This window comes from Notechis scutatus, chromosome 2 (assembly GCF_049901735.1).
Source record: "Notechis scutatus isolate UNSWTSFEM ecotype Mainland chromosome 2, rNotScu1.2, whole genome shotgun sequence".
In the NCBI taxonomy this organism is placed as follows: domain Eukaryota; kingdom Metazoa; phylum Chordata; class Lepidosauria; order Squamata; family Elapidae; genus Notechis; species Notechis scutatus.
This window is the reverse complement of record NC_142010.1, coordinates 90351490-90378045: the sequence shown is the minus strand read 5'-3', so window position 1 is coordinate 90378045 and position 26556 is coordinate 90351490. Positions and strand designations below refer to the sequence as shown.

General features: G+C 38.3%; 1 protein-coding gene across 6 annotated transcripts in view; it reads left to right on the top strand.

Annotated features, from left to right (window-relative positions):
- SH3PXD2B (SH3 and PX domains 2B) overlaps positions 1–26556 on the top strand; it is a 131289-nt gene that overhangs the window by 69913 nt on the left and 34820 nt on the right. For 4 of the 6 annotated variants that reach the window (XM_026688258.2, XM_087955442.1, XM_026688254.2 and 1 more), the window contains exons 4-5: positions 6945–7021; positions 16112–16203. In XM_026688258.2, the coding sequence (XP_026544043.1) occupies positions 6945–7021; positions 16112–16203 (169 nt within the window). Of the gene's footprint in view, positions 1–6944; positions 7022–16111; positions 16204–26285; positions 26336–26556 lie in introns of those variants that run through there. The other 2 variants (XM_087955440.1, XM_087955439.1) reach the window with 2 other exon arrangements.

Here is a 26556-nt window from a genome sequence, read left to right as displayed (position 1 = left end):
GGATGCCTCATGCCACGCCCACCCCCAGGTCCACAAAGGGGGAAAAATTGGGAAATGTCATGTGATGGCAACACGACACAGTGAATTTGACACCCGTGAATTTGACTTTTTCTTGCTGAATCACTGTCTGTAAAGGACCTTGGAATACTCACCTCTAATGATCTAAGTGCTAGAGCCCACTGCAACTACATAGCCAAAAAGGCATTAAGAGTTGTTAACCTAATCCTACGTAGCTTTTTCTCTGGTAATATCACACTACTAACCAGAGCATACAAAACATTTGCTAGACCAATACTCGAATACAGCTCATCAGTCTGGAACCCACATTACGTATCTGATATTAGCACAATTGAGAAAGTCCAGAAATATTTCACAAGAAGAGTTCTCCACTCCTCCACTCGTTGTAGAATACCTTATGCCACCAGACTTGAAATTCTAGAACTAGAAAACCTTGAATTACGCCGTCTTCGGTCTGATTTAAGCATGGTATATAAAATCATACATTGCAATGTCCTACCTGTCAATGAATACTTCAGCTTCAACCATAACAACACATAACAGCTTCAACCATAACAACACAATAGATACAAACTCAAAGTTAACCGCACCAAACTTGATTGCAGGAAATACGACTTCAGCAATAGAGTGGTCAATGTCTGGAATACTCTACCCGACTCTGTAGTTTCTTCCCCAAACCCCAAAAAACTTTAACCTTAGACTGTCTACTATTGACCTCACCCCTTTCCTAAGAGGTCTGTAGGGGGCGTGCATAAAGCGCACCAACGTGCCTACCGTCCCTGTCCTATTGTTTCTCTTATTCTTCTTTTATTTTTCTTATATGTACCCATTTCATGTATTCACAACTATGTATACACTTATACTTATTATCTTGTAAACAATTGGCAAATCAAATAAATAAATAAATAAATAAATAAATAAAATAAAAATAAATAAATATTGCATAGGGGGTATCATTCAATATTGTTCTATGTGTTGTAAAATGTCCATCCCTTTTTGAAAATGCATTGCTTTATACAGAAAACTGGATTTATGAAACAATGCAATTCAAACTGGCAATTGAAGTGATTATACAACTAGTGGTATCCGGAATCTGTGTAGCAATTAACCCTTGTCAGGTGGCCATTCCCCAGGAAAATACATATGTTTACTCTTCTAGGGTGCTAAAAATAGCAATAGCACTTATCACTTAGACATATACCATTTCATAGTGCTTTTACAGCCTTCTCTAAGCAGTTTACAGAGTCAGCACATTGGCCCCAACAACCTGGATCCTCATTTTACCGACCTCGGAAAGATGGAAGGCTGAGTCAGCCTTGAGCCAGTCAGGATTGAACTCTTGGCAGTCAACAGAATTAGCCTGCAATGCTGCATTTTAATCACTGTGTTACCACGGCTCATAAATGAGTATGTTAGCATCATTTTTTATTTAAAACCATACAAAAGAAAAAGAAATAACACTTCCCAAGTTGCAGTAAAACTCATTTCTTAATGGTAATCCACTAATTGTTCTTCCTGATGTAGATCTATGACTGGAAGAGGGGGTGGCAAATTTGAAGACATGACTAGGAGGATGGGTTTAGCCATTTGTCAAAACCTTTCCATCTCCTTTAGTGATGATCAAACCCAGGCAGTGTGGAAAAAGTACACTGTCTGACAGGCAGGGCACTTTAGAGAGCTCCTGTTCTGTTGTTGCATCTAGCAATCTTGATGCTGTTTGAGCAACTGGATAGGTCCTGCACGCCTGTTTTCTATAAAGCAAACTGCCTCTGGTGACCCTGGTTTACTCCTTTCTCCAGCATTCATAGTGCTGCTATTCCTCTCCTGATGTCATTTCGGTCTAGTAGCACAAACCAAAACGACTGTAGAAGAAAATTGGCAGTCCGGGGGTGGGGGTGGCAGAGCGCCAACAGGAGATGATAAATTCCATCCCCTGTGGGCTTTTCTTATCAAAGCTTCACAAATCATACAATACAGCTAGGCTTTACTGTAAATTGCCTATTGTATGGTTTTTTTAAATAAATAAATTGAGTCAGGAGAAGATAGAAAACACTGCTTCTATATCAGATCATTAAAAAAAAGTAAACTTGGGTGATCTGAGCTGGAGAAGAGAGAAATGCTGCAGAAATACTGGAGATGAGAGGTACTCCTTGAGACATGTCCTGAAGGAATGTCTTGAGGCATTTGCAGACTGCAGTTAAGATAGGTCCTGTTAAAGATGGTGTGATGTTTTTACCCATGGAGTTTAGTGCCTCCATGGAGGTCCAGGAACTGTGACTGAACCATATTTCAGCTTAGTGCAGTTCCTCTAGATAAAATAAATAAGTTTGTTGAAGTATATACTGTATAAATACAATCATTGCATATAACCAATGGTTTACCACCATTTACTTGGAAATTCTTTTAATGTAGAAATGTTAAAGAGTTGGTAGCAAGTGCTATTTTTTTAATTGCAATTTTCCATTCTCACAGCCTAGAACAAGGGTCTTCAAACTTGGCAAGTTTAAGACTTGTGGACTAACTCACAGAATTCCTGAGTTAACATGACTGGAGGAGGAATTCTGGGAGTTGAAGTCCACAAGTCTTAAAGCTGTCAAGTTTGAAGACCCCTGGCCTAGAATATGTCTAACTTCAAGACATATTAATTCAGTTCTCCAATTCAGTCAACTAAATTTCAAAACAATCAGTTTGCTGTTGTGCGTTCATGAGTGCCTGGCTTGCAATTTATAAGTAATTTTGCCTATGAAGAATAAGGTTGCCTATTGTTTTGTTTTGTAATTGAAGTGAACATCTTTCTGAGTCTTGAAAAGCTTTCCACCTTCTACTCCTCCATCTCCTCTCTGTTTAGAAGTAGTTTGTGGAAAAATGTAGCTTTATAAGCAGTTTATTATTTAAAATAAGCAAAAGAAGGCAAAATATAAATGGTTGAATGGAAAAATTAATGTTATATAATCTTCCTTACCCCAGTTTCTTTCTCTCAAGCCTGAAGTGGTTAAGTAATCACAGCCCCATCATGTTGCAGAAGTCTGCTCCAGATGTTGATCTACACACTTTGAATGTGTATAACAAGGTTTTGTGTAGATATTCACTGGTTGTTGTTTTTTTAAAGCTAGGGTCTGTGCAGAATTTTAAGAGCTGGAAGGTTCTAATCTCTTTCAAATTAGCTTCTTACCATTTTTGCCTACAGAAAGCTATTGTAACTATGCATAATGAAATAATTAAAGTAAATCAGTGGTTCATGTTCATGTAAGAGGAAAATAATCTTGGGTATATGCCCCTATTTTTTTAAAGTAAATTTGCCTAAACCTTAAGGGTAAAATATGCTGTCATTGTATATCTTGCAGAACATTTTGGGAGTTCTAAAGACCAGGTCTACATTTATGTTAATGACAGAGTTCTTCTTTCCAAGAATCAAGAAAACATCTTCTATTATTGAGTGTCTTTTTGGCTTCCTACCAACTCTGTCCTTTGCCTTCATTTATCAAGTCAAAGTATGAAATATTTTACCCTGCTTTACATATGTATGAATGGTCAAGAGGTGTATCAGAGATTAATGTTGCAGCTTTTTTACATTTTATTGGAAATTAAAAGTGTTTGTAAACTTAGAAACACCTTAATTGAACATATTTTTTGAAATACAGCAGTGATACATCTGGTACTTGTGTTGTTTCTTTGACAGATGATCAGATAAATTGGTAAAGAAAGCAGCACCAGCATGTCTGTCATCAGCTAAAAATATGACAACTGCATTCTGCTTTCTGTAAGACCTTAAAGAGCCCTTGTGCTTTTTATATGTTATCTGTTGTCTTAAAATAATGTAAATTGTAAGGAAAGCAGCACCTCTGGATTAGAAGAAATAGCCCTAACGTTCCTCATTGCAGTGGAGACATGAGCATGCATTACTCTGATTGCTTGTGCAAATGGCAAGCAAGATTAACTGGCCATTTACTTTGATTGCCTGAATGGTTTATGGGTACATCAATAAGAAGATATGGGTTGTAAATTTTAATTTACTTCTGCCGGCTATGAAACTCAGATAAACCAACCTAGATGCTTTTGGACTTCTAAATATAAACTAAATTGTTCTAAACCAACTCACTGGAAAACTAACTTGCTATTAAACAATTTATCAAAGAAATATTTGAATTTATAACAGTGATTTTATAGAATTTGAAATCAGTTCTGGCCAAAAATAGGGCTTTCCTCCTTTCTGTGGCAATTAAATTTGTTGCATATAGGAAAAGAAGAGAAATACCTTAAGGAAGGTGTGTTAAATTGGTGGCCCATGGGCCGGATACATCACATGCAGGCCACGTCCAACTCCGTGAAGGGGAAAACTTTGTGAAACCTCACGTGATGGCAATGTGACGCTGTGAGTTTGACACCCGTGTCTTAAAGTGTCTCCTGGAAGGAATCCTTTAAAATCATTTTTGACGTGATGGCAGTTACATCTGAACATTTACATTTGTTTTCACGGGGAATAAATCTAGTTGCCTTATAGATTTTGCTGCATTTCAAGGTGTTCCTTTGGCCTTTGAAGCTTTATATGTAACACAGCCAGGTTATTGGATGGACTGCCTTTCCCGGTTACATCTACTTGTCCCATCAGGTTTAGCAGGGCAGGCAAGTCGTAGGTCCTGCCTGCTAGGGAGTGGCATCTAATGGGACTTAGGAAATGAGCCTTTTCTCCCATGGCATCTACCTCTGGAATATCATCACCCTAGAGGTGTGATTGGCTCCGATCCTAGTGATCTTCCAGAAGCCTCTTAAAATGTGTGTGTGTGTGTGTGTTTTTTTAAAATGGATCTGAGGATTTCCTGGTAACAGGGAGCCTGCATATTGGTTGTATTACAGGTAGTCCTCAACATACAACCATAATAGAGCCTGCCCATTATGTCCCTATGTTGTAACAATCATAAAAGGGGTCGGCCACATGACCAATTTTATGATCATTTTTGCGGCAGTTGTAACTTCAAATGGTTGCTAAGCAATCAATCATAAGTTGAGGACTACATTTATGCATAAGATCATGTATTCACTCATGATTTTATTTCTACTTATGTCTAATTGTTTTGATTTTTTTTAAAAAATAATGCTTTATTTGCTGGTTTTATTGTACATACCTAGAGTCACATAGCCAGCCAAAACAAAAAAAATGAAACAAACAAAAAGCAGAGGTTGGGCATGCTACAAGGATTGATAAATGTCAAAAATGTGTCTGTGTTCTGCTAGGTCATGTCTTTGAAAATAGACTCCTCTGTTAAATCAAGATTTTGATTCTGCATAGTGACAAGCTACCATATAAATTAGACATGCACATAAAACATAAAAAGAGAAAAGCATAAACAAGTAAAAAAGCATAAGCAAATTAAAAAGTTACAGCCAAAAACAAAAGCTAAATATTACAGTGTCAGCTTTTGTTTTCAAACATGCTGTTCTAAACAGTTCTTCAAATTATTTTATATAGCATATTTTCTTTTGCTTGAAAAAGAAACAGTGCCTTTGGATTGTCAATGCATAGCTCCCTTTGCTATGCGTTCTTTTGTATTTCAAAGTTTCGTCTCCAAATAGAGTTAGCCAGTAAAACGATATGGCAGCCTCAAATATTTCAGTAAATGAATGAAAACAGTTTTCTCTTTTGCCATTTTTTGCAAATATAAATGAAGTAGATGACAGTTAAAGTAATATAAAATAAAAATCCATCACACTTTTTGCAGCCTTGCAGTCAGTTTATGGGGCGTTTTCTGTTTGGCTTTGGGAGGAACAATGTGAAATTGCAATTTGTATAATTGGGTCCTTAAAAAAATAACAGGGAAATCATTTCCTTCTGTAATCTCATTTGAATAAACACATACTATCAGCCTGGAAATAGATGGCTTTTAACAAATTATATATACTGATATTATTAGCTTTTTAATAGCAATCTCTTTGAAATATGAAAAGAAAAGTGAGAAAGAGATTTGTTTTCAGATTGGGCATTGAGCTACTACAATTTGCAAATGATTGTTTGCTTAATTACTTTTAGATATGGTTTAATGTGGTCTTTATATATAAAGAAGTATTGCTGTTTTATAGAGTGACATTTTAAAGAATATTTTTATTGTATACCCCTGGAATCTTTGTAGTAGGAAGTATTTAAATATTGTAAATAAATGAATGAATTATGTATCCTAATGGGGCATATGTGTCTGCTACCGTAATTATATTCTATTATAGTATTTGTTGGCTGGGTTTAAATAACATTTTCCTGCTCCTTCAGCCTCATGTGGTTCTTAGAATTACAGATGATTGGCTAGGAAGTCCAAACCATCTGGAAGTCCAATATACTATATTGGGGAAAACTGGTGTAAGAGAATTGTAAGGTTCTCTCAGAGAACTGTCTATATCTGCAATGCACTTAGATGGTTCCATTTGCGATTTCAGTTTCATTATACTGACAAATTGATACAAACAGTATTTTGTTTTTCACTGATTAGTTCCATATTATTTTGGGGTATGCATCTAAGAGTTTGGTGTACTCTGTGTCCTGTTGCTATTGTGTATATCAGAAAGAACTGTCTAATAGCTTTCCCAGAGGGTTATTTTGGAAATAACTTGTAATGGAGAGAGAAATCTTCCACTTTCATCTCCAAATCCACTTATATTTCCCAGAAGACCCAAGTTTCTAAAAATTTCAGTTATCATAGATATGAATAAAACAACTCTATCTTTGAACATTTATATGTGAATGCCGTTCTGCCTTTTCTCAGTCTGGTGCCTCCCAATATGTTTGAGTTTCAAGATTGGAAAAGGCCCTTTTATATGTTTGCGCTGAAAAGTATATTCATATACAATTGACTAGGAATTATTATCACCTTAAAGTTTGCAGAAGAGTGGGTTTCTAATAAAACAACTAATAACTTTATTCTTTCTTTATGTTATCACAGGCAAAATTCTCTTCCGCCGAAGCCACATCCGTGATGTTGCTATTAAACGTCTTATACCCATTGATGAGTATTGTAAGGTAATGGATTTTTTTGTTAGTTTGATCAGGGCACCACTTTTAACATATGGCTCCATATTATGCACAATCATCATTATTGGCTCATATTTATGCATTTTCATGTGGCCTTGAATGTCACTGCTGTTCATTCAGCTGTTGTGTACATCTGATTAGAAGGTACTACCAAGTAGTAGAAGGTTACTTTATAAAGACTTGGAATTGAGGGGCAGGAGACACCTGCTTTCACCCCCCAAAATCCAGCTACTATTTGTATGATCCTCTATGAGGGAGATGGCCAGTTGAGAAGTTTGACGTTTGTGTGTGTGTGTGTGTGTGTGTGTGTGTGTGTGTGTGTCCCAGAATTCCAAACTGTCTTCAAATTTGGCAAGTTTAAAACTTGTGGACTTCAACTCCCAGAATTCCTGAGCTAACATGACTGGGGGAGGAATTCTGGGAGTTGAAGTCCACAAGTCTAAAAGCTGTCAAGTTTGAAGACCGCTGGTCTCGATAATCAAAATTGCAAGCTATTTCAGTTAGCATAGAGGTAAATCAAAGAGTTATATTTGTTTCATAAATACTACAGCTTTATAGAATATCTATGTAAATGTTATATAGTTGTGTATTTTCTCTCATTAGATCCTTTGGACATTTGTAATACATTATGGAAATGGTGATTTGTTATTAATATGTTATCATTAGATTCATTCAGCATTTGAAATTCGCTATTAAATGCTAAATTATGGTAATACATTGTCATTAGAACCATGTCAATAAGTAGATGACATAATGATTCTATTAAAGCCAAACCTATGACATTCTAATTTAGCTTCATTTATTACTCAATCACTTATTATCTAATTTATTCCTCGATAGATCTTAGCTGAAAGATGGAAGCAACTTCCCTTCTCAGCTAGAGGGAAGTTACTTCCATTAGATTGCTCTATTTTCCCACTGCTGAAAGTAATTCACATTATATCCTTCAAATAATAGCCTTTATAATACAATTACTGCCCAGTTACAGGAATCCCAAATCCATTTGGCTCATGGACGCATTTGGAATTTTGATTAAGTTTACCCTAAAATTATTGTCTGGAATGCATATGGATATGTGTGAATATCTGCAGGGGTAAAAAAGGTACATAATTTGCCTGAGATTCTGAACACGTGTATGTATTTCTCATTCTAAAAAGATTTGGCACCAATGCAAATAAATCTGGTCCTCATTTCAGATTTTTACAATTTCCACTGTATACAATTTTAAAGTGGATCAAAGCAAGAAAGAAAGGTTGATAGTTTATGTGCCATCATGCTGGTATCATCCTTTAGTGACCACACAGATTTTTTGCATAATGATCTATCCATAATCTGGTCCTTCAAGTTTTCCAGTGTAGTTGGCATGTATTTTAAACTTCAAAAAAAGGAGCAGATTTTAGTATAATCAGAGTAATGATTATTTATATATTTATAATGACCCTTGGTGGTGCAGTGGTTAGAGTGCTGTACTGCAGGCCACTTCTGCTGACTATCGGCTGCCTGCAATTTGGCAGTTCAAATCCCACCAGGCTCGAGGTTGACTCAGCCTTTCGTCCTTCCAAGGTGGGTAAACCCAGATTGTTGGGGGCAATAGGTTGACTCTGTAAAACCGCTTAGAGAGCACTATAAGTCTAAGTGCTATTGCTATCAAATTTATAGCTGCTCATCTTATCTAAAGGGAACTCTTGCATGGCAAAAAAAAAAAGTGAGAAAGGGAGCTACAGATAGGTTGTATTTCCTAAAGAAGGAGATACAAAATGCACAATTGCAAACAATTTCAATGATGAAAAAAAATGGAGGATAGCAGAAAAAGCCACAATGGCCATGCAAAGCAAAAATCTGAACAGAAAAGGGACACATTTAGAAAAGGAAAAGAGGGCTGGATGAAGAAGGAAGAATACAGGGAACTAATCCAGAACTGTCGAATGAAAAGTCAGGAAAATGAAATATCCAGATGAGTCAGGCAAAGTATTTAAGACTAAAAGGGCTGTTTTCAAATGTCATCAAAACTAATGGGAGAGGATCTGTATGTAAAGAAAACCAGAGCTATACAATTATCCTGAAACTGTTTCTTCTATAAAATTATGAACAATAGGATGAAGGGGGCAAGAGAAAAGCTTGAGCATGTTAGAAACCTGTTCAAGGATACTTCTTTGAAAAAATAAATATGTAGGATCAGATGAATTGTAGCTTTCCATTCTGAAGTAGCTGGTGATAAAACCAAACTCTTATGTATTTAGTTTTGAGAAATCCTGGAGTACTGATGAAGTGCCAGATGACTGGAGGAACACCAGCAAGTGGGTGTTCCTTTTTTTTTTTTTTTTTCAAAAAGAGAACAAAGGGGGATTCAGCAAAGTATAGATCTGTCAAGTCTGACATCAATACCTGGAAGGATTGTAGAGCAGATCATAAAGAGATCGGAGTGTAACTGTCCTCAAAACAATGCAGTATTTACCTGTGGTCAGAACTAATCTTTCCAGACTAACCTTATCTCATGTATTGACTGGGTGCCTTTGATAGATTGTGCTAATGCTATTCACCTAATGTATGTTGACTTCAGCAATGCCTTGATGAAGTACGATGTCTAATGGGATGTTAATTCACAATCTGATTTTGTGTGCTCTAGAGATAGAGATAACTTTCAAGTGAATATATTGCTGGCTTGAAAATCATAGTTGACTGCTCCTTATCACATTGGAGAATTGGTACCTATCCCCTCAAGGTGCAATCCTAGGTTTTCAACCGTTTAATATTTTTATTAATTGTCTGGATGAAAACGTGAAAGGGTTGCTTACAGTTTTGCAGGTGGCACAAAATGGAATTGGTTTGCGAATTCCTCTAGGATCTTGATGATTTAGAGCAATGGGCTGAACTTTTTTTTAAAAAATGAAATTTAATGAAGACAAATGCAAAATTCTTGGTTTGCAAAATAAAAATAAAATACGTAACTATTGGATGGGAGAGATGTGACTTGGATTACTTTGAATCAATCAGAATAGAGCTGGAAGGCACCTTGGAGGTTTTCTAGTCCAACCACCTGCTCAAGCAGGAGACCTTATACCATTTCAGACATGTGACTGTCCACTCTCTCCTTAAAAACCTTCAGTGATGAAGCACCCACAACTTCTGAAGTTTCTCCTTAATTCCAGGTTGCTTCTCTCCTTGATTAGTTTCCAACCGTTGTTTCTTGTCTTGCCTTCTGGGGCTTTGGAAAATAAGTTGACTCTTTGTTGCCACCTCTCAAATCCTGGAATACTGCTATCATGTCCCCACTAATCCTTCCTTTTTCAAGACTAGCCAAACCCAATTCCTGCAACCATTCCTCATCTGTTTTAGTCCCCAGGCCTTTAATCATCTTACTTGTCCTTCTTTGCACCTTTTTCAAAGTCTCAACATCTTTTTTGTAATGTGGTGACCAAAACTAGATGCAGCATTTCACGTGTGGCCTTACTAAGGCTTTATAAAATGGTATTGTTACTTCACATTTCCTCTATTTATATAACCAAGGATTGTTATAGCTTTTTCAGCTGCTGCCACACATTGCTGGCTCATATTTAAGTGATAGTTCACTAGGACTCTAAAGTCTCTCTCATGGTTACTGTTTTAGAGCCAGGTTTTGCTGTCTGTACTTGTACCTTTGGTTTTTCCTGCCTAAGTGTAAAACCTTGCTTTTCTCCACATTAAATTTCATTTTGTTGGAATTCTACCAGTTCGCACCTATTCTCTAGAACTGGTTGTTAACATTCTAAGCAGTTTGGAGAACCGGTTATTAGAAGAAATTATTGGCCTAATCCTGTAAGGAAGGCAGGAAGGAAACATTCTGGTGTTGCTTACAGAAACTGCTTCTCCATTAATTCTTATTACATTCTTGGCAGGACTAGACTTCCTGTCTCAGGAACTTTTCTGGAGTTTTTTCCCCCTCCTTTGCTGATACTTTGCTTGTGTGGAGTGACCATTCAATGTTACAATGGCACTGAAAAAAAGTGACTTATGACCATTTTTCACACTTAAAGCTGTTGCAGCATCCCCACTGTCATGAGAGGCCAGGCGAGGAGATGCGTGCCTCGATGTGAGTGATATTGAGTTGGCCACACCCAGCAATAACATGACCACCAAGACATGTCTACCCAGTCACATGACCACCAAGCCACACCCACCACCTAAACCACGCCCACAGAACTGGTTGTTAAAAATTTTGAATCCCACCCCTGGATAGGACCCATTGTATAAGTCCGTCAAGATCTTTTTGGACCCTGAGCTTGTCTTCTGGGGTTTTGGCTATTCCTGCCAGCTTAGTGTCATCTGCAAATTTGATGAGTTCCCCTTCTATTATGTCATCTATTATCTTTTCCAATATCTTCTCAGGTACTGATGTTAGGCTGATTGGTCTGTAGTTTCCTGGGTGTGTTTTTGTAGTTTCCTGGATCTGTTTTTGAAAACAAACTCCAAGAAATAGTTGATTGCACACTGAACATGGTTCCAAAATATGATATGGCTTCAGAAAATTCAGATCAGTTTCAAGTTTTCATCAACATTAGTACTATTTACAAAACACAGGAAGAAATCATTTTGGCTTTTTTTATCATTTGCATGATATGTTTGTATGTTTGGTTTATTACATAATTTCCTTTTGTGGTCCCAAGTAAATTGCATATTATTTAATATGTTTCTAAAAAATTTGTTTCTTTGTGGAAAATGCACAGAAGGGACAATGGTATGCAAAATTGAAGCAGCTTCTAAACAACAATCTTATCTCTTAAGATTAAATATACCAAATAAATTTAGCATAATTAAAATTGTTATATAGGCCACTCTAGCATTCTTTTTTTTTTAGTTAATGAGTCTCATAAACTCTGCACTGCCTTCCAACTAATGGCACCTACTGTGTGCATTTGGTGACTAGGGAGAGTGGGTTGCAAAAATGCTATGAAACTTGTATGTAAGCAATTTTAGTTTCTCACAATATGAATACCACTTCAGTAGTACTAGTATCATTGGTTTAGTGCTTTCTCTCATGAGAGACGGGTAAAATCTTTCCATATAAGTAAAAACAAAATAAAACATGGAAATTGCTGTGGTTGTGAATATTTACCAAATGTTGCTGAATGCTGCAAGAATTAAGATTAACCACGTCCTTTTGACAAGCTGTATAAGCAACTATCACTTCTCTTATTTTGCTTTCTTGGAAAAAAAAGGGGGGGGAGTATCGTTTCCAAGGATAATCTTGTAATATTTTCATGAAAACAAATGATAAATCTTCTAATAATTTAGTATCATAGTATCATGGCTATTCCTTTTGGGTAAAAGGAAAAGGAATAGCCATTGCATAGGAACAGAGATTTAATAGAAATAGGAAAAAAAGTTGGGCATCCTCAGAATGAATGTTGTGGAGTGCTTTTGACCATTGGGTGGGAAAACCTACATAAAAATCAGGTTTAGCATCATGCTGGTATTGGCTGATCCCAAACACTAAGGAGAAAATAGAATAACATAGTTGGAAGAAAATTGGAGATCTTCTAGTAGTCCAACCCCCTGTTCAAGTGTACCATTCCAAAAAAATGGCTATTCAATCTCTTCCTAAAAACTTCCAGTGATGGAGTACCCACAACTTCTAGAGCAGGGTGTCAAACTCATGTCGTCACCAGAGGTGGTATTCAGCAGGTTCTGACCAGTTCTGGAGAACCGATAGTGGAATTTTTGAGTAATTTAGAAAACCAGCAAATACCACCTCTGACTGGAGATTTTACAGTAGCCTTCCCCTGCCACACCCACCAAGCCACGCCCACAGAACCGGCAGTCAAAAATTTTGAATCCTATTACTGGTCATCATGGTGGCGTCACGTGACGTATCAGGACTTTTTTTCCCTTCACTAAATCAGGCAGGGGCGGGGCCAGCATGTGATGCATCCGGCTCACAGGCCTCGAGTTTGACACCTCTGTTCTAGAGGGAAACCATTCCACTGGTTAATTGCTCTCACTATCAGGAAATTTCTCCTTAGTGCAAGGTTGGATCTCTCCTTGATAAGTTTCCTTCTGCCACTTCTTTTTAATGCGAGATAAATAAAGAAATAATCAAATTCCATTTTTAAAATACCTGATAGCCTAAATAAATTAGGTTTTATGCAGTTTTATCTTATAGTGAAAGAGATTTGTTGGTTTGTTAAAAAATATTCACATGAATTTTAGTCAATTTAACGTTCATTTAGTTATGTACGTTTTAAAAATTAATCATTTTCTTTCAAGTAGATTAATCTTCTCTTTTTGTTTCTTAAAGATATATCTGGTATTGCTCTATGTAAAAAAAAATCAGTATATGTCTGAATGTATTATGCATATTGGGAAAGTTAAAAGTGAATTTAAAGGAGTAGATTTAGTTTTTTCAACTCAGTACTCTCTAGAACTGGTGTGATTCTGTTTCTAGACTTAACTGAGTAGGGATTCTCCAAATTGGTTCCCAAACATATCTGAAGAGCATGAGATTATGGAAAGCTAATACACATATCTTAGTAGTTAGTAGTTGACCTCCTCCAATAGTGTCATATATATATATGACTCACAGACGAACACAATACAGAAGCCTGATGATGGCAGATGAGATTCTGCCGAAACGTTGCTACAACTTTAAAAGCACAACTATAATGACGTTGAAAATACCCGAACAAAGCTGAATAAAACACACACACATACACACACACACACACATATATATACTGTAGAGAACCATGAAGAACTAAAGAAGAAAAATAATAACTGTTACATAAGCAAAATGGTCTGAAACATTCTTTAAGTCCCGGGAAGGAAGATAGTTTTCAGAGGAGACTCAGGCAGGGTCCTCCTTGACTCACTGGAAATATGAGTGAGGGGAGGTAAAGCGTATTCAGGCTTGTAAGATCTTGTTACTATAACCTATCTCAGTTAACTACAGTTCTAGTTAACTCTAGTCCTGTGGAATCAGTTTCCTGATTGGGTCAAGTTCCCTGATCAGTAGCCAAATAACCATGTTTCCAACTCCCTAGAGGGGCTACTTTATTTTTTTTCCTGTTTGATTCACATATAGCTGGGGTGTCAAACTCAAGGCCCAGGGACCTGATCCGGCCCATGAGGTACTTAGATCTGGTCCACAGGACTGCCCTGGAAACAGCAATGTCTCTGCCAGTGAAAATGGAGCTCCATTTTAGGTTGTAACCTAAAACAGAGCTTGGGAGTTTTCATTGGCAGAGCGTTTGGGCCACCACAGGCGCCCCCGACATGAGTGACATCAAGCTGGCCATGCCTACCCTGGCCACATACCCCTGGCCCCCTGAGGTCAGACATAACCCTAATGCGGCCATCAATAAAATCGGGTTTGATACCCCTGCCATAGTGTCTCTGCCCTTTTTAAAAAAATATTTTCCTTCTATGTAAATTTTTAGAATAATGGTTTCGGGAGAAAAATAGATGTTTGCCTTTATTCATGAGAAAAATAGGTGATGATATGAGCTAATTGACTCGGACCTATGACCATAACATGCTATTTTGAAAGCTAGGTTTAATTTTTATGGAAAAAAATAAATGAGTCTGAGAAGAAGAATTTAGCAGAATTTGTATTTTCTACATCGGAGTTCTGGAGTGCTCCAGCTAGTAATTAAGCCATTTGAAATAGATCCATGAAAATTAAGAAAATCTGGATATGTGAAAAAATTAAGACAGCATAGTCAATTAAAGCTAAAATTAAACTTTGTGTTCCTTTTTACTAATGAGATTCTCGTTTCTCTTCTGTAACATTCCCAGGGAATATTTATGGCATTTTCAAAGCCTGAGAAGCTATAAAAGTCACTCCCTGCTTTCAGCAAATGGTTATTCACACTACAAACAGTGGCTTTATATTATGCTGTGGTTTGTAATAGAATGTGCACATTACATTACACATTAGGTCATGCTTTACATAGCACATGGATAGGTTTTCAACAATGTTAAAGCAAGCAAGATACAAAATTGCAGATGATTTTGCTACTTCATATGACAAAAGTGTGTTTAGAATAGAATAGAATAGAATAGAATAGAATAGAATAGAATAGAATGGAATGGAATGGAATGGAATGGAATGGAATGGAATGGATAATGGAATGGAATGGAATAGAATAGAATAGAATAGAATAGAATAGAATAGAATAGAATACTTTATTGGCCAAGTGTGTTTGGACACACAAGGAATTTGTCTTGGTGTAAATACTCTCAGTATACATAAAGAAAAGGTACATCTGTTAAGAATCAAGAATCATAACGTACAACACTTAACGATAGTCATAGGGTACAATCAACAATCAAATCATACTAGGAAACAGTCAATATAAATCATAAGGATACAAGCAATTCCTCTGTATTCCTTTAAACAAACCACTTTCTCTCATACTCTGTCCTAATCATTCATCTACACAATTCTGTTGACAATAAGTAGTCTGTTAAAGAGATTAATAAGGTTTCTACCAAGAAGATGTACCATATATAAACATATTTGAGTACTCCTGAACATTATTGAAATGTTGATATTACCAACTGCAGATCTTCTTTAAAATCTCTTTAAAATTTTAATTTTGTAAAAAAAATATCATGGGCATCCATTCACAACTCAGTAGGCAATAGTAATGGTAAATCTCAATAGATAGGCAAACTGGTGAATTAAAAGATAAGTAATTTGCCCAGGAACTCAAATATATGGCAAAGATACCTAAGTGTTAGGAGAGGTGAGAAGATTGAGGTATAGGTGAACCCATAGTTTAACTTTGAACCTATAATTCTCAATCAACTTTTTTTCAAATCATTGTTTCTAGTTCATACATAAACATTTTTTGGGCTTTCTCTTCAATTGTTCCCATCAATATTCTGGTCTTTAGTCAGTCAGTAATCTTTTTTTTTTTTTAACTATCTCTAAACCTTCAACTTTTACCAGGCAGTAGAAATGGGATCCATGCTATCTTTTTTTTTCTATTAAAAAGTCCATTCACATCTAATAAAGCTGACAGTAAGCCTTTGGTGCATTTCTTATTATTTTGATTAAATATAATGTGTGTATAAATCATAGGTGTGTTTGTTTTTCAGGCTCTGATCCAGTTGCCCCCATACATCTCTCAGTGTGATGAGGTTCTTCGGTTTTTTGAAACAAGGCCAGAGGACCTAAATCCTCCTAAAGAGTAAGTTATTGTTAATAAGGTATAGTTTTGTCTTTGTGTGTGTGTGTATGTGTGTATGAGAGAGAAAGAGAGAGAGAGGGGGGGAGGGAGGGAGGGAGGGAGGGAGGGGGAGAAGGAGGAGGTGAAAAATGAAATGTAAAAATGAATGTCAGACCTATCCATTGTATGTAGAAAATAGACATTTTCTAATAACATTTTATTAACAAGAATAAATACAGTAGTACTTGGTATTCAACTGAATACCAAACTCAATAAAACTAATTGAATTTGGTACTCAATGCATTTTAACATGAAAATTTTGTCCTGGTACTCATAGTTTGTTTGTTATGCTATACACAAGCTAAAATTTGATTCTGTCAGCTGCATTGTGATTCACTACATTATTCCTTATGAGGAAAATTTGTTTGGTATTCATCATTTTTGATACTCATCATGCCTCCTGGAACTAATTAACAATTACAAAGATACCATTGTACAAGAGTTTAAGATAAATTAGCTTAGACAAACCTGAAACCTATTTTTTAACAAAAAGAGTTATATTTCTGGCATCTGTTCATTGCATACAAAAAGTTATCTATCGTCTTCATAAACATAACAGAGGGTGATAACTTCTTGTTTATGATATCAAGAAGTTGAGAAATATTTCACTTTTCTTCAGGGGATTCTAGAAGTGATAGTAGAGTTCCAAATATTAAGAAAGCTTACTGAAGATGATGCGTGTTTGTTCATGCTATCACCTGGAGCTGACTGACTGCCTCTATCTAATTGCTTTAGAGTCTGGTCTAATGTATTTATAAGTCAAATTTTACTACTAAAGGGGCTTACTAAGTTTTAACTGAAACCTTTGATTAGCTCTTTGGGGAATTAAGTAGCAACTGTGTTTTAGAATATGTAGGCTGATGAAAGAGTGCTATTTCTGGCAAAGAGATCTACTAATCTTGGAACTGTAGAACCACCTACATTCCATCTTCTTTTGAAGGCAAACACAGGAAGGATGGGAGAGCTGTAGGATCTGATAATCATATATTCTTGTAATGATAAGAGTAAAGAGGGGAATTAGAATTGTTTTAAGACCCAAGTTGTCATATTTTATCTGATCGTTCAAAAAATGTAAACACTATCACAACCAAATTCAATAGAAAACCTTTGCAGACGATAATCTGACCTTTCTCCAACTGTAATACAAAGTGATGGAAGGAGAATAAAGCGCGATAGGCAGACAACGGAAAGGGAAGATTGTGAGGTTCTTGATGCTCTCTGAGGTTGTTTTCTTGTAGAGGTTTCCTTACCAACTACCGATAATATTACCTTTGTAATGAAACCTCTGCAAGAAAACAACCAAAGCTCAGAGAGCACCAAAAACCTCACAATTCAACCCTGAGCTACAAATATTCTCTTTGTGTTTGAAGCTGTTGATTTGACTTGCTAGTATGTTCTCTGTCATTTCACAGCTGTCAAAATTCACTCAGTAAGAGTGGCTGTGGAGCATATCTTAAGTCTGCATTTCAGTATTAAGTTGGGGTTTTTTTTTTATAAAACAGTGCTACAATATTTTTTTTGTGAGTTTACCACTGCTGCTAACAAGATCTAAATCACTACTTCAGAGACATTTCTTCTTTTGTATCTCAAAGGATACATTATTTCTCCCACCAGTTTTTGTATTCTATATCTCAACCATCTCACACTTCGAAGTAAAATGCCAATTACTTGTTTCCTCGCTTATTCTTTTTTTGGTCACTTTAGCATCTCATTTAAATTAGCCATTCATGGTGCTTTATACTGTTCCAATAGCAATGAACCTTGGAACTGCTTACTTTTTCCATTAATGAAAATGTGCAAATATCAGTGAATTATAAAGTTATAAATTTCAGCAGTAGGAAAATATATTACCATGTCTAATTGTATACAATGGTTTTATGTCAAGAAAAAGCAAAAGCAAAAGGCATTTTCCTGTTTTCAATTTCTTGAATAATGCAAACACATGTGTGTGTTTTCCTTGCAAAACAAGGATATTTGCAATCCATTCTTCTGCCTATCCTTGCCTGATGTAACATTTGCCTTGTGACCATCAGCTGCCTGTGGCTGGAAGCTCTTTTGTTAACCATTTTGAGCATAAATATAACCCATCCTCCATCATCTATGTGGAATGCACAGTTATGCAAAGATATTGTGCAAATTGATGTTGAGAAATACTTTATTGGAAAGATTAGAACAGTTGTTATTCTCTATATCTGAACACAGAGCCTTCCAATACCCATGTCATTTACAAAGAATTGTTTTCAATTGGACAGATTTTCTTTCTGCATCTGTCTTTAAAAACTTTATATTTCTGTCTTCTTTCAACTTTTTTCATATTGTTTGCTTACCCAACTTTCTTCTTTCAGCCATTTAATTCAGTTGGTGCAAAAACCCAGAGCCTATTAACTATGCTGTTTTCTTTTGTCAACTTGGTTTTTCCTCCTTTAGCTTCCTTTGCTTCTGTCAATTCATCAGCTAATGCATTGAAAGACACAAAGAGAAACACAGACTTGAGTACACGGCATGTTGAATGGTATAGAGCAGTGATGGCTAACCTTTTCAGCTTGGTGTGTCGAAAATCGGGAAAAAGTGTAGCCTTCCTCGGGTCGTGTGTCACTTCAAGAAATATCAATAATTTGGTTTATGACGGACTGGGCTGGGGTGATCACACAGGGCTGTGAAACTCGTCTCCCTGGTCTCAGGGCTGCAGGTGCAGGATGTGGGGATCGGAAGGCCACCTTACAGGGTTGTGAACCTCATGGATCTCCTTTCCTCCTGTAGCGTTCCTGAGGTAATGAAACTGACAAACCTCAGTTTATGGCGGTTAAAACTGGTTCTCTGCTGCAAAGATCTTGAGGCAGCGGTGACACCACGCCTCCACGCAACAAGCAGGGAGCAGGGATTGGAGCAGAGCACAGGCAGCCTCTAAATATGCAGGTTTTCCCCACACCAACAGGCGTGTCAGTCAAAGTGCCTCGGCGTGTCACGAGTGACACGCGTGTCATAGGTTAGCCATCACTGGTATAGAGACACTTATTTTGTTACTTTTAGGATAGAACCATATTTTTCTGCCTCATCAAAGGAGAAGTGGAATAATAGAAAGAGATTGTTTCATAGGTGTTCAGGCTTTATGTTCTCCGAGGTTCAGTTTTTTTGCTGTAGGACAGAACCTTGAGTGGACTGTCCCTCCCTCCTATAGAACTGAGCTGAGCCACATTTTTTTAAATAAAACTGTAGAATTTACTGTATCTACCTATACAGGTAAATATGTGCTTGCTTCATGACTTTCATTTCTTGATTTCTAGCATTTGTGAATCCATATCTTTTGTAGACTGAATCTTTGACCTTTGCTGACTTAATCTTCTACTCTGTTCTCTGATGCCATTTGGACTGTATGTGCTATAATGTTGGTTTGGGAGATATTAGAAACATCAATAATATGTATTATTATGTGGATGATATTAACCTGAAAGCCTAAAAATGCAAAGGGTCTGCAGACTGTAATAATAAAAGTCAAGAAGCACAGTGAAAAAAAATAGGGCTATGATTAAATATAAAAAAAGACCAAATTAATGATTGTAGGTAAAACCAGCCAGAGAACTGTCAGCGGAGGCATTGAAGTAATAGATATTTTCTGCCTTTTGAATTAACCATCAACACTAAAGGAACAAGTGATCAAGAAGTACATCATAGACTTAACACTTGTTAAAGTGAAGCCTTGAAGCCAAATGTCGTGTCTATACCTACAAAGATCAGAATCTTGCAATCCATGATATTCTTTGAGACTCTCCGTAGAAGTGAAAATTGGACTTTGAGAAAGTGAGATGAGAAGAGTACAGATACTTTTGAACTCTGGTGTTGGAGAAGACTCTTGGGAATACCATGGACAGCCAAGAAAACAAACTAATGAATCATTGAACAAATCAACCTAGACTTTTCACTTGAAATATAAATGATCAGGCTCAAATTATCCTCCTTCAGATTCATGATGCAAAGACTTAGTTCTCAGGAGAAGCTCTAATGCTGGGAAAGACAGAAGGAAAGAAGAAGGTGATCAGCAGCTAGGTAGATAGACCCAATTATAGTGGCAATACGCCATTGGAAGACCTGAAAGACAGGTTAAGGGCAGATCATCATGGAGAAAATCTATCTGTGTGATCAGTAACAACTGACAACAACTTGAGAGTACATAATTAATCACGTCCAGTCTGTTGCACTGCTATTGAGGTGCCCTTAAACTGGAACACAACCTCAAAATATTGTATTATATTAGAGTATTTGTAATACTTTATTTTGTAATTAGTTTCCCATATATAATTGCCATGTTGAATTGATCAAGATGTTGCATTAGAAACTTTCTCCCTTGGGTTCCTGCTTCTTTCTTGAATGACTTGGATGGTTTGATGGGCTACAACATGATTTCTTTCCCTGTCCTAATTCAACACTTTTATGTAAGAGGCATGTAAGGAATTACATGTAGTCCTTGCATATTGACTACTACTTCAAAAGCCATTCAAAATTGTGACAGTGTTGAAGAAGTCGTACTTATAACTGGTCCTCAAAATGCCTGCTATTGTAGCATCCCTGAGGTCATGTGATTACAGTTCAGGTGCTTGGCAACCAACTCACATTTGACATCATGTGATCACTATTTGCAACTTTCCCTGCCAGTTTCCCACAAGCAAAGTCAATGGGGAAGCCTGCAGGAAAAGTCACAAGTTGTTCTGGTAAGTTCTCCCAGTCTTGTCACACTCTCCATTCCTTGGTCTTCCTGTGCTTCTGCAAAAGCCTACATGAGGCCTCCCAAGCCATCTGCAAGCTCATGCATGGTCTGTAGAGGCTCTTCCCAAATCTTCCTGGCCATAAAGCACTCCCCCCCCTTGTGGCGCCCCTGGATTCTTACTTGGGACTTCTGCTTCTCATTTAATGACCCATGCATTTTGGAGTTATGACAGCAACTGGGACTGCCAAGATTGTTGCTACTTTACAAAGCAATGAGGTCATGTGACATCATGCTTTTTGACTGCATCCTGATCCCAATTGTCATAACTTGAAGACTGTCTGTGTGTTGTAGCTTCCTAGGCACCAGTGTGAACATCCACTCTTTAGAAAGCAGTAGAACTGTAAGACGTGTTTATAAAAGTATCACGGCATTGCAGAAAGACCTGATATGTCTTCTTCCAGAATGCCAAGCATGGAATAATACATTTAAATTGCAGGAAAGTAGACTCTAATCGAATCTTGGAGGGGGGCAGTTCCTAACAAAGCAGCTGGATAGTGGAACCAATTGCCCTGAGAGATGGTAGCCTCCCCTTCAAAGCTGAGTTCAACCAGAGGCTAGACAGACACATTTTTGGGATGCCTCAGTTTGGATCCCTGCACTGAGCAGAAGAGGTGGACTCAATAGCCCTTTCTGCCTCTATGATTCTTTGCAGTCTGTCTTTCCTTTGTTTAAAGGAGGCTTTTCCCCTCATGTTAAGAAACAGAGGTTGCACCAAACAGGACACAAAGAGGTTGTTGAGTCAAAGGATTCATTCAGCTACTAAGAGTCCTCAGCTGAAAGCCTGGAGCTTTCACTGGGCAAGTGCTAAGTGGTGATTAAAACAATCTGCTCTGCTCAACCAGAGAGAAGTAACAGACAGAACAGATTAGTTTCCTTGCTAACTCCTTGTTCATTCCAGGAACATGTCTTGCAGGCATCCATTTATCATAATAATCTATGCCTAGCAACATTAGAAAGGGCAGAGCCATTCTTCTTAAAAGGAATGCTATAAATGTGGTGCACTTTGATTTGTACTGTAGAGCAGGGGGAGGAAGGCGGAGATGGGGATTTTTAATCTGCAACTCCATCCTTTTTGAGTGGAAAACAGAACTGTGATGGTAAAATGCCTTAGAAACATTTTTTTTTTTTTGGTAACTCCTTATCTTTGGATCTGCAGGATTACTGGCTGGGAGAAAGATAATCCTTATACTTTATTTACCCAGCAGCAGGAGTCTTTGGTATGGGAGTTCAGATTGTTAAGCTTAGTGTTTAAACTCGTACAAATGCACAAAGACTTTCTTCCCTATTTATTACTTAAGAATCAACCATTTGCAGTACTTGCCTCAAAGGTCCCAGCAAATGATGGGATTTCAAGGAAAGAGACCTGAAGCATGACCACGCTATCTAACTTGGTACAATGAATAGATGCCCTCAGGGCCATCTTACAAAGAACTTGTCCGCCTATTATTCAAGGCTATTTAGGTGAAAGCTAGCATTTTGAATTGTACCTGGAAAGAGACTAAAAGCCAGTGCAGCTTGTGTAACAGCTGGCTATCTTGGGCAAAATGTGGAGCTCCCAGAAATACAGAGGCCGTGGCATTCTAGAATAGTAACTTCCAGGTAGTCTTCCAGGCTGTATTCATGTAGTGCATATTGCAGTAGTCTAACCAGGGAGCAACTAAGACATGAGTGACTGTGAGCAAAGCTTGGTCGATGAGATGAATTTATATGAAGGTTCTTCTAACCATGACTGCTAATTGGTTCTCGAATGGGAACTGCAGGTAAAGGTGACAACCCAATGGACTCTTGAGGGGAAGCAAAGACTCCCTTTGGTTTGCTAAGGTTGAGTCACAGCCAGTTCCTCCTCATCCAAGCCCTTACAGTGTACACACCCTGGATTAAATGATTAAATGGACTATAGGTGTATAGCTAAGTATCATCTGTCTACTGATGACATCACATTTAAAAGCTGCAGCTTCATTTAGATAGGAGAGGTGAGAAGACCTAACATAAGATAAGCCTAGGGCACAACATCAACTGAAACTGGCCACCAAAGGAAGGATGAAAAACCACTGTAAAACACTTTCTCCTACTCCCAACTGCCAGAGTTGGTTTAGAAGGATAGTAGAGTTGATAGCATTAAAAGACATCAAAAAATTCAGGATGCACAAGATGGGTACACCAGACCTTCCAGAATCATTCATAAATTGTGGCCAATGCCATTTCAGTGCTATAACTCAGCATAAACTCTGAAAGGGTCTAGATAATCCGAGTTGGGCACCTACCACACTCTCTACAAATTCCTTAAAAAAGGAAGACCAGACATTGCACTAAAGGGTACCCTGTTGAGAAGGGCATACAACCAGTGGTTCCCAAACTTTTTCAGTCCACCGCCCCCTTGGTGCTACAAATTCATCCTCAATGCCCCCTGCCCAGGGGCAGGATTCAAATTTATGTGGACGTGGCCTAATTTGAGGGTGTGGTTTGCTGGTAACGTGATTGGGTGGGCGTGTCTTGCTGGTCATGTGACTGGTGGCATGGCTTGCTGGTCACGTGACTGGGTGAGCATGGTTTGGTGAGTGGCCAGTTGCTTAGCAAGTGTTCTTATTTATGACTGGCCTCCCCAGAACTACTTGACCTGTTTTTGGAGTTTTGACAGCCATGCACACACATATACACGTACTCCCTTCCAACCTTGCTGGAGCAGGTCATTGGACTAGAATCGGCAAAGCATCTCTGATTAGATTCTAGTAGTGAATAAAATCTAATCAGAGATGCTTTGCTGATTCTTGTTGATTTGTTTTATTTGTATTCCTTTATTTTATATTGCTGAATTGCATTGACATGTGGGACACATTTCTTGTGCACAACCCAGAAGCTTTTATGATTCTTTGCAGCAAAAATTACCGACCTCTGGCTTTGCTCTACTTTTAAAATGTGCCGACACTGCCGTGTTCTAGGTGCTGGGCCTGCAGGTCCACCCCATTGAGCCCGCTGCACTGGAGGGACCTGCCCAAGCAAGTCCGAGTGGAGCGGTGCACCAAATCAATGGAGTAAGCCTGGGAGAGGGAAAGAGAGAGAGAGAAAAGAGAGAAAGAGAGAAGGAAGAAAAGAATGAGAAAAGGAAAATAAAGAAAAAGGGACAAAGAAAGTGGGGGCATGGAGGGATGGAGGGGGGAGGAGGAGAGAGGGAGAGACAGACAGACCGAGGCCGAGACCTGATGCATCAGATTGAAATGAGGCCTAGTTTAGAGGCCCTTTTCCACATTGAAACATCTTTGGTTTCTATTAATTAAAGGTTTTGTGGACGAAACATGGCCAAGACTATCAGGAAGCTCTCACATTTTGTTGAGGCTTTAAACAGGATCCATTGGACCAGATCTCCATTCTAAAAATTACTTTTCTCCAATGTATTATAGTGCCAATTCTGAAGAAGGCAAAACCAAAATGTATTGGTAAATTACGACAACACACACACAACACACACACACACACACACACACACACACTCCCTTCTAACCCTGCTGGAGAAGGTGATTGGACTAGAATAGATATCTCATTATCTTTCTTCTCCCTCCCTCCCTCCCTCCTTTATTTCTTTTTTTCCTATCCCTTCCTTCCATTCCCCCCTTTCTTTGTCCCTTTTTCTTTCTTTTCCTTTTCCTTTCTCTTCTTCCTCTCTCTCTCTCTCTCTCTCTCTCTCTCTCTCTCTCTCTCTCTCTCTCTCCTCTCTCTTTCCCTCTCTCAGTCTCACCCCATTGACTTCATGCACCACTCTGTTCGGACTTACTTGGGCAGGTACCTCTGGTGCAAGGGGCTCAATGGGGTGGAACGTGGTGGCGGCGGGATGTTTGAAAAAAAGAGCAAAGCCACTCTGGCTTTGCTCTCCTATTCCCAACGCTGCATTCAGGGCGCCGCCCCGCCACCCCAAACACAGTGGTCGGATGTTTGAAAAGGAGAGCAAAGCCACTCTGGCTTTGCTCTCCTTTCCCAACACTGCATTCGGGATGGAGCTCCTTGCACCAGAGCGTGCAAGTCAATGGGATGATCCTGCGGGGCCTTGCCTCCAACGCGGTGGCGGGGGGATTTTTTCTCACCCCTGAATTGTGCCTTGCTGCTCACCTCCAGTGCCACCCCTGCTGCCTCTTAGTGCCCCCATGCTGGCCCGCTTGCCTCTCAGTGCCCCCCAGGGGGTGGTACCACCCACTTTGGGAACCACTGGAGTATATCATCGCTTACTTCACCATTACCTGCAAAGAGACATTAATCACTGCTTGGGCCCAACCACATGCAATTTCTTGGGAGGCCTTAACCAACCAGGAGTGGCATGGTCCAGAATACAGGTGGCAAAACTAACAGTAAGAAGGATCTTGTATGCTACCTCAGGATTGGCCAGTTCAAACTTCTTTTAGATAACCAAGCCAAGACGTGCCTTGGTCACTTCCATGAGGATCTGCCTAGCCAGTATCCAAATCAAAATGAAACCAAGCAATTTAGTCTGACAGATCCTAGTTGGAAGTTGGGGTTGTCATTCAATGGGTGCCAATATGTGGGAAATTAACTTTGGGGCATGTTAAAATTTCTTAGCCCCAAAGGAAAGAAGTCAGATATAATTTTGCCCGTATCAATCACACACTGTTCTGAAATGTCAGCGAGCAGCGAGATGTAGTTGGCAGGTGCTTCCAAATGGAACGTGTCCTGCTCTATTAACCAGAAGGCATTCTGTGCTGTGCCATTTTTTAAAAAAATATACTTTAATTACAGGAAAGAAAATGGAAAAAGTGCTGAGCAAGTACAGGAAACTTTTGAATGGGGGATCCTTTCCACTGCCCATGAAATTCCGTGCATATGTCAGGGCAAAAGCACACAATTAAGATGCATTGCCTGGAAGCTTTTAATGCTATGAAGTGAGCTGATACCTGTATGAGCACTTCCTCTCTTCCCCTGGGAAGTCAGTCACAGAAGTACAAAGAAAGCAACCCTGTTGCAGACCATATAAAAAGATCATTTCATCTAAACAGTTTACAAGTCAAAGAAGAGACGAGAAAACAAAAACAATATTTGAGTTGGTTCTTATTTAACTCAATCTTTTCCAAATGAGATTTAAAAAGCACATGCAGCTTTATTCTATTTTTGCCTGACCCGGAAACATTTCACTCATATCTGTTGGAAAGAGACAGACATCCTCTAAACGAGGATCTTGACAAAAGTGAAGAGCGTTGCCATTGAGCACTCAAACTCTTGCTAACTGTGCCTTTATATTAATTTTTTATTTTTATACATGTTGGGAGATCCAGGCACAGTTCACTGGGGCACAGTTTGATTTAATTTCAACATGTGGGGACCTAACCGGTAAGTCAGCATGTAGCAATGTCTTCATGGATTGGATAATCCGCTTCACACAGGACCCTCCAAATTTCTACATCTTTCCCCCCACTGCAAAAACCGATTAAAGTCTGATGCTGCAAGTCCTGAAGCAAAGGAATTTTTAAATCCTTTTACTATGCCATCCTTTTGATCTTTGAGCCATGTCGGAATGGATTTTCTACCTGTTTTCCTTGCAGGAGGAGGCA